General features: G+C 33.0%; 1 protein-coding gene across 1 annotated transcript in view; it reads left to right on the forward strand.

The window, feature by feature from the left end:
* The window catches only part of LOC118198581 (degenerin mec-4-like), a 56,827-nt gene that overhangs the window by 10,922 nt on the left and 31,627 nt on the right, over positions 1 to 14,278 (forward strand). Inside the window, exons 3-5 of the mRNA XM_085811951.1 lie at positions 1,246 to 1,370; positions 6,982 to 7,103; positions 13,571 to 13,731. Of these exons, the coding sequence (XP_085668077.1) occupies positions 1,246 to 1,370; positions 6,982 to 7,103; positions 13,571 to 13,731 (408 nt within the window). The remainder of the gene's footprint in view (positions 1 to 1,245; positions 1,371 to 6,981; positions 7,104 to 13,570; positions 13,732 to 14,278) is intronic.

Below are 14,278 nucleotides of genomic sequence, written 5' to 3' on the forward strand. Positions count from 1 at the left end.
TAATAGGTTACAACTTTCCTCCATGCAGGACCAACGATTTCACAGAAGCCCCATAAAGATATGACGGTTGTGTCACGATAAGCACCCGCATGTAGACATTTAGCAAGTCCAGAAAATCCACGGCAGTTAATTTTTCAGGCAAAGTCCTTCTATCTTTACTTTATCTAACACAAGTTTCTGTCTATTCTAACAGAGATTCTTAACAGTCTTTTGATTGCTTCTTTGCTTAATTTTAAGTAGTTCCTAACAGGATACTCTTTCCCCGTACAACAACATCCAAGCTTATATGTAGACTATATGAGGCTCTTAGCCGTCTATTCGGCTGCGTTCCCGGAGCAGGATGGAGCAGAGAGTAGATGGTTTCTGCCAGGAAGATAACACACTGTGAGGCTAAGGCCAGGTCAGTGGTCTTCCTTGGTGGCGCTCACTCACTCACTCACTACGGAAGCACGCAGTAAGGAGTGAGGAAAACATTACAAGCCTAGATTTGACCTTTAAAAATTGTACATAAAAAAGGTAAATAAAAACTTCCAGTAAAATAACGGTCATTCAAGGTTCATTAACTTTCTGGATGAGCGAATGCTGTTTCATTGAAAACTACCAGAAGGTTCCTTGGTGTAAAATCCCATTTTTATGCTTGGTTATAAGAAATTACTGCAACTACCAACGTCGTGCACAGTGCATAGAAAACGCGGTGAGTTTGCTGTTATTTTCACATATCACTCATATCTGTATGTGTAATACTTTTGAATGTATAGTGTTTTAAAAATAAATGAGTTTTTTATAGTAAATAGATTACTATAGTCTGCTTCTTTAAAATAGGTATTTCCAGCCGTTACCAGCCTCCCACCATTTACGATAGCAAACTTATGTCATCGTCACCGCACATCATTTATTTTCTGCATCTCATTTGAGACTTTAGTTCAAGTCAGCTTTCATTTGCGGGCTTTTATGAAGTGAAACTTGTTAAACTAAAATGAAGGGGGGGGAGGAAGGAATTAAGCAGCTCGACCTTTTTTCCGCATCTCTTTTTCCCATGGATGGTTATGAGCCAAATCGGATGGCGGAAAATAACCTTGAAGTTCTTAAGTTATAGGAACAGACTACAGCAGTAAGACATTGTCAAATTACAGCATGCTATAGAATTATCGTGGCTTACTAATGATTATATATACGTCACAGATTCGCATGCTTTAATATGTTATTTTTTCGAAAAAGAATACGAAATTTAAGTCATTTTTTTAGGTACCTCTTCATCCAATCTCACATTATAATTTGTCGAGGTACGAACAACAGCTATTCGGGCATCAGTGGAATGGTCTGGTGGTGGACTGTGTTATAGAAACAGATGGCAATGAAGAAAAATGCAAGTAAGTAATTTATTATACAATCTATGTGCGGGATTTAAATTTAGGTCGGAATGCTTGACAATAGCCTGCGGCAAATAACTTTTTTTTAAATTTTTTTATTTTTTTATTTTAGTTTCGTGTTTTCTTTTGATTTTTCATGGCAAATAACTTCAGTAGCTGTCTGCGAAAGCTGTCTTCACTGAAACTAGCTGTCTGCGAAAGAATACACATAAGTGATAACCGACATGAAATTGTTTTATTTTTAATCCAAATCTGATGTAACAACGTAATTTTATTTTACATTCATCCTTATCTTTATTCATAATTTATTTTTATGACTATCTGCTGCCATGTTGTCGGAAAAAAAAAGAAGAAAAAAAAAAAAAAATGTTATTGTGCTAAACTTAGATTTTAAAGTGATATTCATTTCAGAAATGAGAATCTTCATGAATTTGAAACAAAATTCAAATGTTGAATGCTTATCACGGAATATTCGAGTAAAATGCATTTAAAAATACTGAAATTTACACATATTGCAGTTCTGAATCTATGTACACTGCGGGAAAAAAAAAGGCGGGACAGTTCCTAATCTCCTCTTCTACTGGGCCGATTGATGAAATTCAAATTGTGCTTTTCATGTCTCGAAAGCGCGACTTAGAATATATATTAGATTTATATATAGCACTATTCTAATATAGGTATTTTGACACAAAATCGGGCTTTTTTCTGAAATAATATAAAATTTTTTTTACATATTTCGATTCTATCTTGGAGCTTTTTTTTTTTTTTTTTTCTGTTTGCGCCAAGAATAGTTCACTTGGCGAACTTCTTAGTATATGGCAACCGCTTTTCCTTTCCCTTTTTACATTGTGCGCGAGAGGGAAAAAAGTAACACCTTTTCTTTCAAATAATGTTCTTTATATTGTATTTTTAATTACAATTGTTATTAAGGTTTTCAAGGTTGTCGTGATGCGAATTCATAATTAGTTAAATAATTGATATTAATAGCACCACAGTGTTTTAGGATAATCAATCCTCTGCATATTTAATAAGAATAATTCAGGTAGGTTAATGACATAGAATAAACTTACGAGTAAACTTAAGGAGGCAAAAGATGTTTAAATTTGTAAGTTTTTTTCAAAAGTTCGAAATTTCATTTTTTTATTCCCCAAACTAATGTAAGTGATGTACAAGTAGAGAAATTTTTGAATTGAGGTGAATTTTAAGCCTTTTGTAAAGATTTTTCACTATTCATATATGAACAATTAAATGTTCTTAAAGGGCGTTTAAATGGTTGGCACATTATGTTTTCCATACTTTTTTGCATATGTCAGTCAAATTCATTTTACTTTTTACTTTAAGTACGACAACATGTATTTTAGTTTTTCCTTGAATGGCAACAGCAGTTGCTTGCAGCTTTTTACTTCCTTGTGCGAAGAAAAAGAAGTTTTGCCATCACGAAACATTTCCTGTATCATATTTCAACGAAAATATCCATTTTGATCGCTCTCGAATACATTTGAACGATGTTTTTGCGTGAGATCTGTGTGTACGGACAAAATAAAGGGTTCTTTTGTCCAAAACGGACTGTAAAATGGATTCAAAACGGAATTTTTTCGTGACGTCTGTACGTATCTATTTACGTATGTATGTATCTCGTATAACTTAAAAACGAGTAGTCATAGATTGTTGAAATTTTATATATGGGACTGCATATCATGGCATATTATCATGTGAAGAAGATTCTACGAAGATCTATCTGAACTGCGAATTGAAGAACAAAAAGTGTTTTCTTACCATAAGAAAACATTTTACCAGAAGACTACAGAAAATTACAGTGCAAAAGTTGGTGGGGGAAAAGGGCAAGAAGACTACTAAAACGAAACCACCATGATATGATATTAGAGGGAATCAAACGTAAACTAATTTATCACATTAAAAGAAGCATTAGTGCTATCGAATTCTTCATAATGTCTTTTCAATAAACCTCTGCTCCTGACTCATTTTTAATACCTTGCCCAAATAGCATTTATCATTCTATTTAGCATTAGATATTACATACAATGTTCAGGGAAAATATACATAATATAAAATTAATTCGAATATTTCTCATTGTGTCCCAAAATGCCAGGTATTCTGTTTATTATCTAGACACCCTATAGAATGCCTGGTTTTCACACATTGCCTTTAAGGGGCTGTATACCTTTGAACACTTTTTTTTTTAAATTTTAAGTTTGTGCATTTAATTTTGGCTTTAAAGTTATAACGTTGCGCGCCTCCAACTTGCACGCAACCAAGAGGTGACTGTGAAAACTTGTATAAAAGATAGAGCCTTGTGAAGGGGTTAAGTCCCTTTTTATTCAACGTAATAAATTACAATTGCGTCCTCTTGACGCTTACAGACGGTGCCAACTTGGCAGTCAAATAAAAATAATAACCTGAAAAGAAAGTAAAGACAAGATTCTAACTACGAGGTTCTCTAAAATAACTAACTCCCGCGTTTTACAATACCGCTGCTAATTCAGCAGACTTGAAGCTCACTGGAATGATTACCACTACTTCCCGCCAAGCACATAGGCCGCAACGCGGGGTTCTTCAATTCTCGCTAACTACCTCCGCGCTCGCTAAGTAAGAATATCGCATACCGAACTTGTTTCCTTCTATTTAAATCATAATGCTTCCGCTGATAATTTGAATCCTTGCGCGTTCTACTCAAATTTACATATTCTGGCATTGGCAGTTCCAGGGGAAAGTAAGGCTTGACAGGAAAGATAGTTTAAACTTAAAATAAATGTTAGTTAAACTAAATATAAACCCTACAAAGTGATTAATGATGAAAAAAATGTAGAAGCTGAGTTATTTAATGATCATTAATTATGTATTTTTGGACTAAAGTAAAAAAAACGAACAAACAAAAAACAGCAATATTTACAATAAATTAACACTGTGTTAAAAAAGTATAATATATTTTCATATTTTGTAAAATGTAAACCCATCATAATGACATTCTATTATTTTAAAGCTAGGAAGTTATTTAAAAATTTTTTAATCTAGAATGTGTAATATAACAAAGAAAAAGCATATTTTCTTATTAAAATTCATGTTTAACACATAATAACTTTCAATTAGTAAATAGATTGTCTCCTTACATGAAATGTTCTAAACATGTATACAAATTGCATAAGATTTCAATCACAATTTTTAAAGATATTGTGTTTCTTGTTAGCATTAAAACACGAAAAATGAAAAACGAGATAAACGCATTTAATGAATTCAAACACTCGATTACCTACTTTTAAACAGTTTGTAAACTTAAAATTCCCCTAATTTATAACTAATGCTCTCTTGTTTTTCAGAATTTACATTTTTTCTGCTTTCTTGCAGCCTTTAAAATTTTTCTCTGCTTTGTAAAGCCAAATCATGGAATGTCGTTTCTCATTGTCGATATGGTTAACATCAAAACTTTCATACTTGTTTGAAGTGTAGTAACCAATATCTATACCTAATTTACCATATGTATATCTAATCTGTACAATATCTACCTATACCTATAAAAATTAATGAATATTACTCAGTAATAAATAAAAAAAGACACTTATTAGTAATATAAACACAGAATTAAAACACATGCGAAAATGCGTTAGTGAATTCTTAACACACAGCTTGAAAATACGCTAGAAGTTTGCTTTGTTGACAGCATTAAAATACTTTTTGGTCTTTAAAATGCAATTAAATAAAGTTTTAAGCCCCGAAAATAAAAGTAAACAACTCTGATATACTCACTTCGGCCTTTTAAATATTTATGTCTTGTGCACTTCTGGTATGCTTTTCGAGGATAAGGTGTCGAATAAAGTATCATAACTCCGGATTACATGAACGTAGCGACAAAATTCAAACAGTTTTGGAAACATAAGAAATAAGACTTTTATCAAGCGAAAGAAAAAAAGGAGGTTTTTGACCAAAATCTCGGTTTCTAAGGTATACAGCCCCCTTAACATGCACGAAGTGATTTGCATCCTAGTGGAAGGTGTAAAAAAGAGAAGTGAAAGTACAGACAAAATAATAACTGGTTAACTAACACAAAAACCTCTTAACCTAAAATAAGTTAACCTAAAATAAAAGACCTAAAGTAAGTTAATTCTCGAAAACAGTACATTACTTCCATTATGGACCCTGTGAGGTAAAACCTGTTCAAATTACCCAAACCTAAAGGGTTTATTTGTACATTGGTTTGTTGAATTACTTACAGTATAGTCAATGTGTTTGAGTTGTACGCTTTTAGTTTCTGTAAGGATTTTATTGCTAGCTCTCAGAAACAGACTCCATTTCCTGTTGGCCGCAGGTAAAGTAACTTTAAACAAATATTATTTATTGCTCTTAATTCTCTAGGAGTATTTCGCAAGTTTATGTTTAACACTAGAACTACCACTTGCTTTGAAGTATGTTTACTGTCGAGAAAAGAACTCTTTGTTTTGGCTTTACTCAATTCAATATTTTAAAGAACTAATGAACTGGAAAAGCCTTTACCAAGGAAACAGCGACATATATTGTAGCAATGGAAGTAATGATCAGTGTAAATAGTAATTTTAATAAACTTAAGTTTATTGATGTTTATGACAGATATAAAAACTGAATCATACAACTTACAAAGTATTCTGAAACTAACACCAAAACTTATTTACATGGACTAACAGAAAGTTAAGTATAAGGTAAAATTCTCTGTTTACAACTTTAATGTGTGTGAAAGTTATTAAAAGGATTATTAACTAAGCTGCCTCACAACTTAATTTTATAAATAATGAATTTTGAACCAACTTATTGCTCACAAGCATGTGCCGGACAGCTTGACTAACCATTAAACTCACTTATAGTCAAACAAAGTTTTTAACTGTAAATGTAATTAATGGACATTAAGTGTCTATTTTTTTATATTTTTCATCTTATATCTGACGTGGCAAGACAATTTCCACACACAGTTAACGGACTTTACAATCTCTTATATCAACTGATTTCTAACCAAGAAGTGAATGTAATAAAGGCCACTCTTCACAGGCTAAATTATGCCTGGAATATGTGGCCAGATATGGAGTTATAATTTCTCAGATAATCCAGAATATTATATAGTTTCAACTAGGTCAAGGATTTCTTAGTAGACACATTGTTCTTTTTTCCATATCTTTCGATATCTGCCGCATCTTCTTACATATACATTGCATTTGCATACTTCTAGACAAAATAAAAATAAAAAAGGGAATTGAAGGATAACAAAATTGAAAGTACGATACGCTTATTTAAATTAAAACTTTGCCGTCTGAATGATTAGATAAATGAACACACCAAAGACTGGAAAAACTTCACAAATAAATGTTGAATTCTATTCTATATTGTAATATTTACGAGGCATTTTTTATTTGGTCCTTGGGATGAATACTAACACTATATGTTATCTAGCATTTTTCTGAAGTAGCAATCCAAATTTAAAACATCTTTGCTATTTTCTGTCACTTATTACGAAACTGAGGAACTTGATTCTTAGTGGTTTCAATAAAAAATATTATTTAAATTTAGAGCTTCATTAGAGGAGAATAGTTATTATAAAAGCTTATTATCTATTATCTGCTATATTTTTCAGTGAAACTCCAATCCTTGTTCCGGCTTTGAGTCACTCCGAAACTGTAGCGTTCAACTGTTTCATGATGTATTCATTGTACGGTCAACCTAATGGGCATCCAAAGCGTGTTCCCATATCAACAGGTAAGCTTAATTAAACATACCAGTCTTAATTTTAAAATTTAGTGTTTAAACTTTAAGTAATTTATCAAACAATTTTGAAATTGTAAGAAACGAAGATACATGTATTTTGATAAACAGAATGTTAAAGAAAAACTTTTGCATGCATCTTTTCATGCGTAATGACAAAGCTCTCAAATACCGAAGCAGAAAAATTGTTTCAAATCCAAATTAATAAAAAAATAAAAATTGTGCTAAAAATGAGCAACGATTGAAAAAAAATCTTCACATAAATTTTAATATTTAGAATTAAATCATAAAATTTATGTATGTAATCATAAAGTGTGGTGTTGGTGTAAAATCTATATTTATTAATAATAAATTATATTAATAATGTACATATATCCCTCAGCTGAAATGAAGCACCTTTAAACAGCTCTCGGTTTGATTCTGGTTTCAAATCGCGAATTGTGGATGTTAGTTGTTATGTGATGCCGTTGTGATGTAAATAATAAGTAGACAGAATTATCGGCATTATCAAATATGTTGGAGAGATGGGGGAAAATGGAGGCAAGTTGAAGGTAATCTCATGGGGTAAAACAGTATGGACTGGATGGTTTCCGAAATTTACCAATCTGAAACCTCCAAAATTCCGCGGTCAGTAATCGTTTTGGCGTGAGAGTACAGCTTCGTAAGTCGAAGACAGTGCGATTGCTGACTTAAGACCTTTCTTCGTAATGAACAGCGGTATCTCGAAAAGCTTTGTTTATAAATTCCCTAATCCTGGAATTTATGCAAGGCTACTTATTTGTGTCCTTCTGTGATGATTTAAAACATGAGCTCGGTTCAGTTGGGCTTGTAATGCTACAGTTGAAATATATATGAAAGACTTCAAGACTTATTTACAGACAAATTACAATTATTTTGAAATTTCTTTGCTCCTGATGAAGAGGAACTGCACCTATTTGGCCTCGAAATCGATAAATCTTCACTAAAATCTAAGCCAAACACAAGGTATTGCTTTGTTAATTTTGTTTTACTTTGGCGTGTTTCTCTTTTGTCTTGATTTTTGCTAAAAACTAGCATTTTCGGGAACGTTCTTCGAGTTTGGATCGTTTGACCACTTGTGCCCCTTTGAGCAGATTTCTTTGCTCCTGATGAAGAAGGACTTGCACCTGTTTGCTCTCAATTCTACGCCAAACACAGGATGTTGCTCTTCTAATTTTATGAAATTACGATTATTCTCCAAGCCTATTGTCGATAATGTTTGCTACTTAGAGAAAATGTGACCTGCCATTGAGAGGCAAACGCCATGGAAAAGCCTTTCGTTGAAAAGGCGCTTTCATGATGTGGCAACTATAGTAGTTAAATATTACATTCTGAATCACGTGTTCGCTGCTGGACCAAGAACTCTTATCCAGGTGAAATTTCACACACACATGCTTTTCTATTTGTCGTTGCTACGGCCATAGATTCCATGTTTGTGGATGATAATGATCACCGGCAAAAGGCTTACCTGTCTGAGAAATACTTGGAGGGAAATAATCTTTCGCATGCTGAATTCTGCTAGATTACAAAATCAGAATTCTGTACAGCGTGTATGATTTAATGTTAGGAAAACTTACTGCAAAGAAAGGAATTACTAGGAAAATTTATTACAGGTTTGAACTCGAGCAAATCAATCCCACCCCGTATTTTGCCCAGGTTTCGTCTTGTACTTTTCTACTTCTCTGTTTTCAATTAGTTCTGTTGAACACCCATTATCACCTGAAATTTTGTAATGACAAGAATTTTTGAGAACTCTCGCTTTAAAGGGGAAACAAATCATTCTCCAGTGGGTGCCTGGCCATTGTGGCTTTGGGGGCAATGAACAAGCGGACTTACTTGCAAAAAGAGCTGCCAGCTTACTACAGCATCCTAATACAGCAATTTCTTATTAGAGGATTAAACTGCTTTTAAAAAGTTTATTTCCGTCTAATATCTTACGAGATCTTCATACTCGTAGAGCGTTAAAAAGTTGGAGAATGATAAGTCTTTCTCTTATTCCCGATAGTCTAAGACGCAATGTAGTTGCGGCTTTCCACCTGTCTACAGGGCATGGTTGCCTTGCCGCCCACCGGCATCGCATTTCAAGGGATTCTCTTTGTCCACTTTGTAATTCTGGAAAGAAATGGACAAGGACCACATGCTTCGCTGGGGGCTCTTCGTGGTCTTACAGAAGAGTCGGGATACTGGGAAGCAAGGCCGCTCCTTAGGCAATGACTTCGGTCTTTTTGTTCTTAGTTCTATTGTTTGTAATATTTTTAGATCTTTGTAACTTTGCCTAGACATTGGAAATAAAAAAAAATTAAATAAAAAATTAAAAACACCTTTTCTACTGCCACAAAGCTTTATGAACCATTTTAGCCATTCCTGTGTCAGCCATTTCATTTCGCAGCCATTTAAAATGCTGTTACGTTAATGTTACTATCGACAATTTGAATGCTTTTTTTTGGCTCATCAAGTGTAAAAACTATAATTCGAAAAATGCTTTTTGGGAATTATTTTATATTTTGAAGCTAGGCAACAAATGTAATCTTTAAAATATTAAATTAAATTTTTATTATTCCGTTTTATTCGCTTATAATCTGTTTTTTGCACAATAGTGTGTTGCTGCAGAAAGATTAGATTGCCACGCAAAATGATAAATTAAATATTCCGAATTTAAAAGCATAATTTCTACAGTAAATGAACAAAATGATATTAAAAATGTTTGATAACTAAAATATTCAAATGTCTTTTGTTTCTTTTATGATGCCCTTTTTTAAAAAAGAAAATCTGTTTATATGGTATTTTTGTTGCAATTTTTCTTCTTAGATAAAATTTTAGAATTACCGCTGTTAGGCTTTGAAAGTCTGGTAGGCTTTGAAAATTTACTGCATATTATTGGTAGAAGATATTGATATATTGGCAGTTCGTAAAGGAGACAGCCATGAAATGTAGTGGACTTTGTTTAACATAACAATAGTGGCCAAATGGATTTAAATGCTGAACAGCGTTCGAATCCTGAGCGACTTACCGTGTGAGCTTTTCCATGGTTTCCTTCATGTGTAACATGAATACCAACTAAATTCTCTTAGAAAATCATTCGCAAAATTATTTCTTGGATAGTTCAAAGATTTACTTAAACAAACAAAAAATTTTGGAGTAATTTTTTTATAATACTAGATTGTAATTTCAGAAATACTTTAAAATACGAAATTCTTTAAATAGTTTTGCATTCAAGATATGTCTCAAACTTTAAGCAATATTTTGAAAATATCATCACAATTGAGTTTATTGATTATGGATTTCAACTTCAAGTACTTAATTTTTCTCTCTCTCTATTTTAAAAATAATTAAAATTATTAAAAATTGTCATGCAGGGTTATTCAGTAAACACGGGCAAACGTCTGGGAAGTTAGGCGACGAAGGGAGGACACCTGATGCCAGCAGTGAAAATCAGGTATATGATCCTCGTTCTCCACTCTCTAGAGGCAAGGGCTCCGGTAATGCTCTTCAGGACACCCCACGGACGGATTAACTGAGAGATTGAAAATTACGAGGGTGGATATAAAAGAAAAGGTTTGCCATTGTAATAAAAACTACTTGTTAATAATCGACAAAAAATAAAAAAGGAATTAAAAAGCGTATTTTCCTATCATTTTTTCACATAATCATCAAATCTATTTAGGCATTTATCTGAATGTAGGACTTAAAACTGTTGCAGCAGTTCTTGAGTTAGTTGAGCAGTATGGGGCCTGCCATTGTCATGCAAGAGGAGGACTTTATCACTCAAAATGGCAAGGCACTTTCATCGGTAACCTCGTCAAAGTGTCTTCACGTAACCGTCAAAGTGGCACCATAAAGATCGGCAGTAACGGAATGGCTGCGCTCAATATACTGGATCAGGATAACGAATCATGGCTCTCACCTCCTAGCAAGACCACTTTTCTAAACATCTTGCCATTTGAATCGCTGTGATGCGTCTGCGAACTTACTCTACATAACCACACAGCCGCTGCTAGACAACTAGTGCCATCTGTCTATACTCTGGGATAAAGTATTCTGTACACAATAATTATTTTTCAAGTGCTGATAGCCTTTTTTTTTTTTTTTTTTTTGATCCACCTACGACCATTTACACTGTTAAGCAAGGGCTACAGAGGTCCTGTTGAAGTATACAGGATAGACAGCTGAAATACAGGTTCTTCTGGCTACATAATACAAATATATATGCATTACATAATATTCCTAATATTAATTAACATTCATTAAATATGCATAATCAAACATATTAAAGTTGCACAAAGACAAATCGGAATCAACTGGAGATGCAACGTTGGAAAAGGTTTCTTCATGCAGTAGATGAACCTGTGCTTCCGCGAAACTGCTCATACGTTATTTGAAGATACTTTAATTTATAAATCACCCACAGAGGTAGTAACATGCCTTGATTACTTCTCCTGGGAATACATTAAAAGACTGGTGTAGGACACTCCCATTGAAAAGTTATGAGAACGCTGAAGCACTCTTCTATGTGGCTTCGGGTGAAATCCGAGAACTGAGAATCAGGAATTTTCCAAAAGTCATGTGATTCCATAATTCGACGATATGATATATGTATGATAGTCGTAATGTTAAGCACCACTGACCTCATTCCATTCAGCAAATATCTTGTGAGATAAAAAGTATCATTTTTGTTCTCTTTCATTCCTGTTGCTTCTTATACATTAGGCATATCAAACATGCTGCTTTGACTCATTTTTGTGCTACCCTCGGTTCATTTCGAGGAAAAACCTAAAAGTATATAATTATACTATATTAATAGAAATTGGTATTTGAACCCATATCAAGTATATATACAAGCTTAGGCGCTGAAAAAGACTATAGAAATGATCGTTTTACAAAACTATTTTCTTAACCGACACTGAGAAACAATCAGCCCAGTATCAGATGATATTAACAGAAATTCAGCACGACTCAGTGCCCGCCATTGGAAAAAAAATGTCTCCAGACATCTGAAAGCTAGTTGTAGGACAAAATATGCTAGGTGTCAATAAAAAAACAATAGATATCCATTTAATAACAAGCTTTCATTATGTTCGTTCAGTTTTTTTAAAGCTAGGTTATTAGGAAAGACCTTTTTGTATTCACTGACTTGTAAGTACATTATTAAGTATGAAAATTATATTTTATTTCTTGCGCCTTGCCCTGTTGTAAATTGATGACTATTTCGCACACTCGGCATACTGAATATGACATGGCTGTTATACACTGTCACATGAAGATGGCGTTTCCGATTCTGTACTGCTACATGATTCCAGTTAATATTCTGCAGCTTACCTCTTTCAGGAGTTGTACACTGAACTAGTTGAATCATACTGCGCTTTAATGAGTTATTTGTACAGGATATTCGAAAACGATGCTGCAGGTTTTGTCTCTTTAAGTATTGATTATAGATATATACTTTCAGTGACAAAGCTTCTCAAAAGAAAGGAAGGATTTTCATAAAAATTATTTCAGCGCTATGGATAGAAAAGTTCTATAAATACATGAATGTTACCTAGTATATCGTCCATGTAGAACAGAATGTCCAATTAATATGACATTTAATATTCTTTAATAAGTTAAAAACTAAAAATTCCATATGCTTAGATAGAAAGTTCTCAGCGGTATGAGAAATTGATAATATTTACATCGGACCATCTATCTCCTTTTCCCATACATAATCAGTCGACAGAATATATAGGTTCAGTTTCTTTCTTCTTCCTATATTTGATCAAGAGGTCTAAAAGTTTGTTCATGAGTGGTGAAGTGACTTATTTCGTTCCGGATTATCCGAGAGAGAGAGAGAGAATTTTTTATGCAAAGTAGTAGAATGTTTTGTATTTAACTCATTAGCGTTTAAGAATATTTTAATAGCTGTTTCTGCTTTACTAGAAGCATATTAAAATTAGAATTTTAAGTTTAAAGAAGTCTGTCATCCATTCATTGAAACTGTAATCAGAAAACTGCGTACCTTATTTTGCAAAACGTTGCAAACAGAAATACATGTATAGGAAAAACATTCAAGGAAAAAAATTACAGCCAACTTTTAAAACAACCTGGATATATGTGACAAAATTTCAGGTTTAGGTCTTTGTACAGTTTAGTAAATTACTCAAGTTTGAATAAAATAAATGAATATTTCTCTAGTTTTTTTAAACTTATTACAGTTTTTTTATTATCTTCTGATCTTTGTTTAATTTTTTTAAATATTTTTTTCCTTCATTTTCAATGAAACGTTTATTGTAATTGCCTCCTCTTTATAAAATTAAGTTGTGTCTTGTAACATGCTCTTTTTTAAAGCAGGGGGATGATAAATGAAGAATTTGCTCTAACATAATTTCATGTTTCTTAATTAGAAAAATGTATACTTTTCAAATCACAGTCTTTATTTGTTTCATCATTCTCATTTATTCAATTTCCAGTAATAAGACTGCATATGAATCTGGAAATAGGAGAATATCATCCAAGTCATTTGTCACGTGGTGCGCAAATTAGCGTCCATTCGCCTTATCACGTGCCGTCCCCTATGAGTGAAGGATGGTTGCTCAATTTGGGAAATATATATAGGTTCTACACACGTTTGGTAAGTCCAGAGTCGACATGCAGCTTGTTTACAAATCTTCTAGAATATGTTTTGTGCTTTAATGACTAGTAAAGTTTAGCTTTTTCAACTGTTCCAGTTCTTCATTTCAAAAATGCATTCCTCAATTTCAGTACCACTAAGAGGGGAAATAAATAAATAAAAAAATATCTGAATTGGACATCACATGACCTCCTTGTATTGCTTATTAAATTATACACATTTTTTGCTGCATTTCGTTTAAACTTATTTCCTCGAATTTCATTAAATATAGTTCTCATTCCATTAATTTAGTTCTCACTTCGCGGCAAAGCAAAAATACATAAAATCTCAAAACATCTTCATTAAAAATTGTAAAACACAGAAAAACATAAAACACCAAATACAGTTAAAACAGTTAAAATAAAAGTTTTTACAACTAAAATTAGAGTTTCAGCTGAAAAACAAGCAATTCGGCCAGCGGGTAAGGAGGCACAATTTTCGGCGCACAAAACTTGAAGTTTCCTTTTTGTCCCATTGAAAAAAATATTGAAGGTGCAGAAATTGACTT

This window comes from Stegodyphus dumicola, chromosome 1 (assembly GCF_044657685.1).
Source record: "Stegodyphus dumicola isolate Sdum_Otavi_A_Nest chromosome 1, ASM4465768v1".
NCBI classification, from domain to species: Eukaryota; Metazoa; Arthropoda; class Arachnida; order Araneae; family Eresidae; genus Stegodyphus; species Stegodyphus dumicola.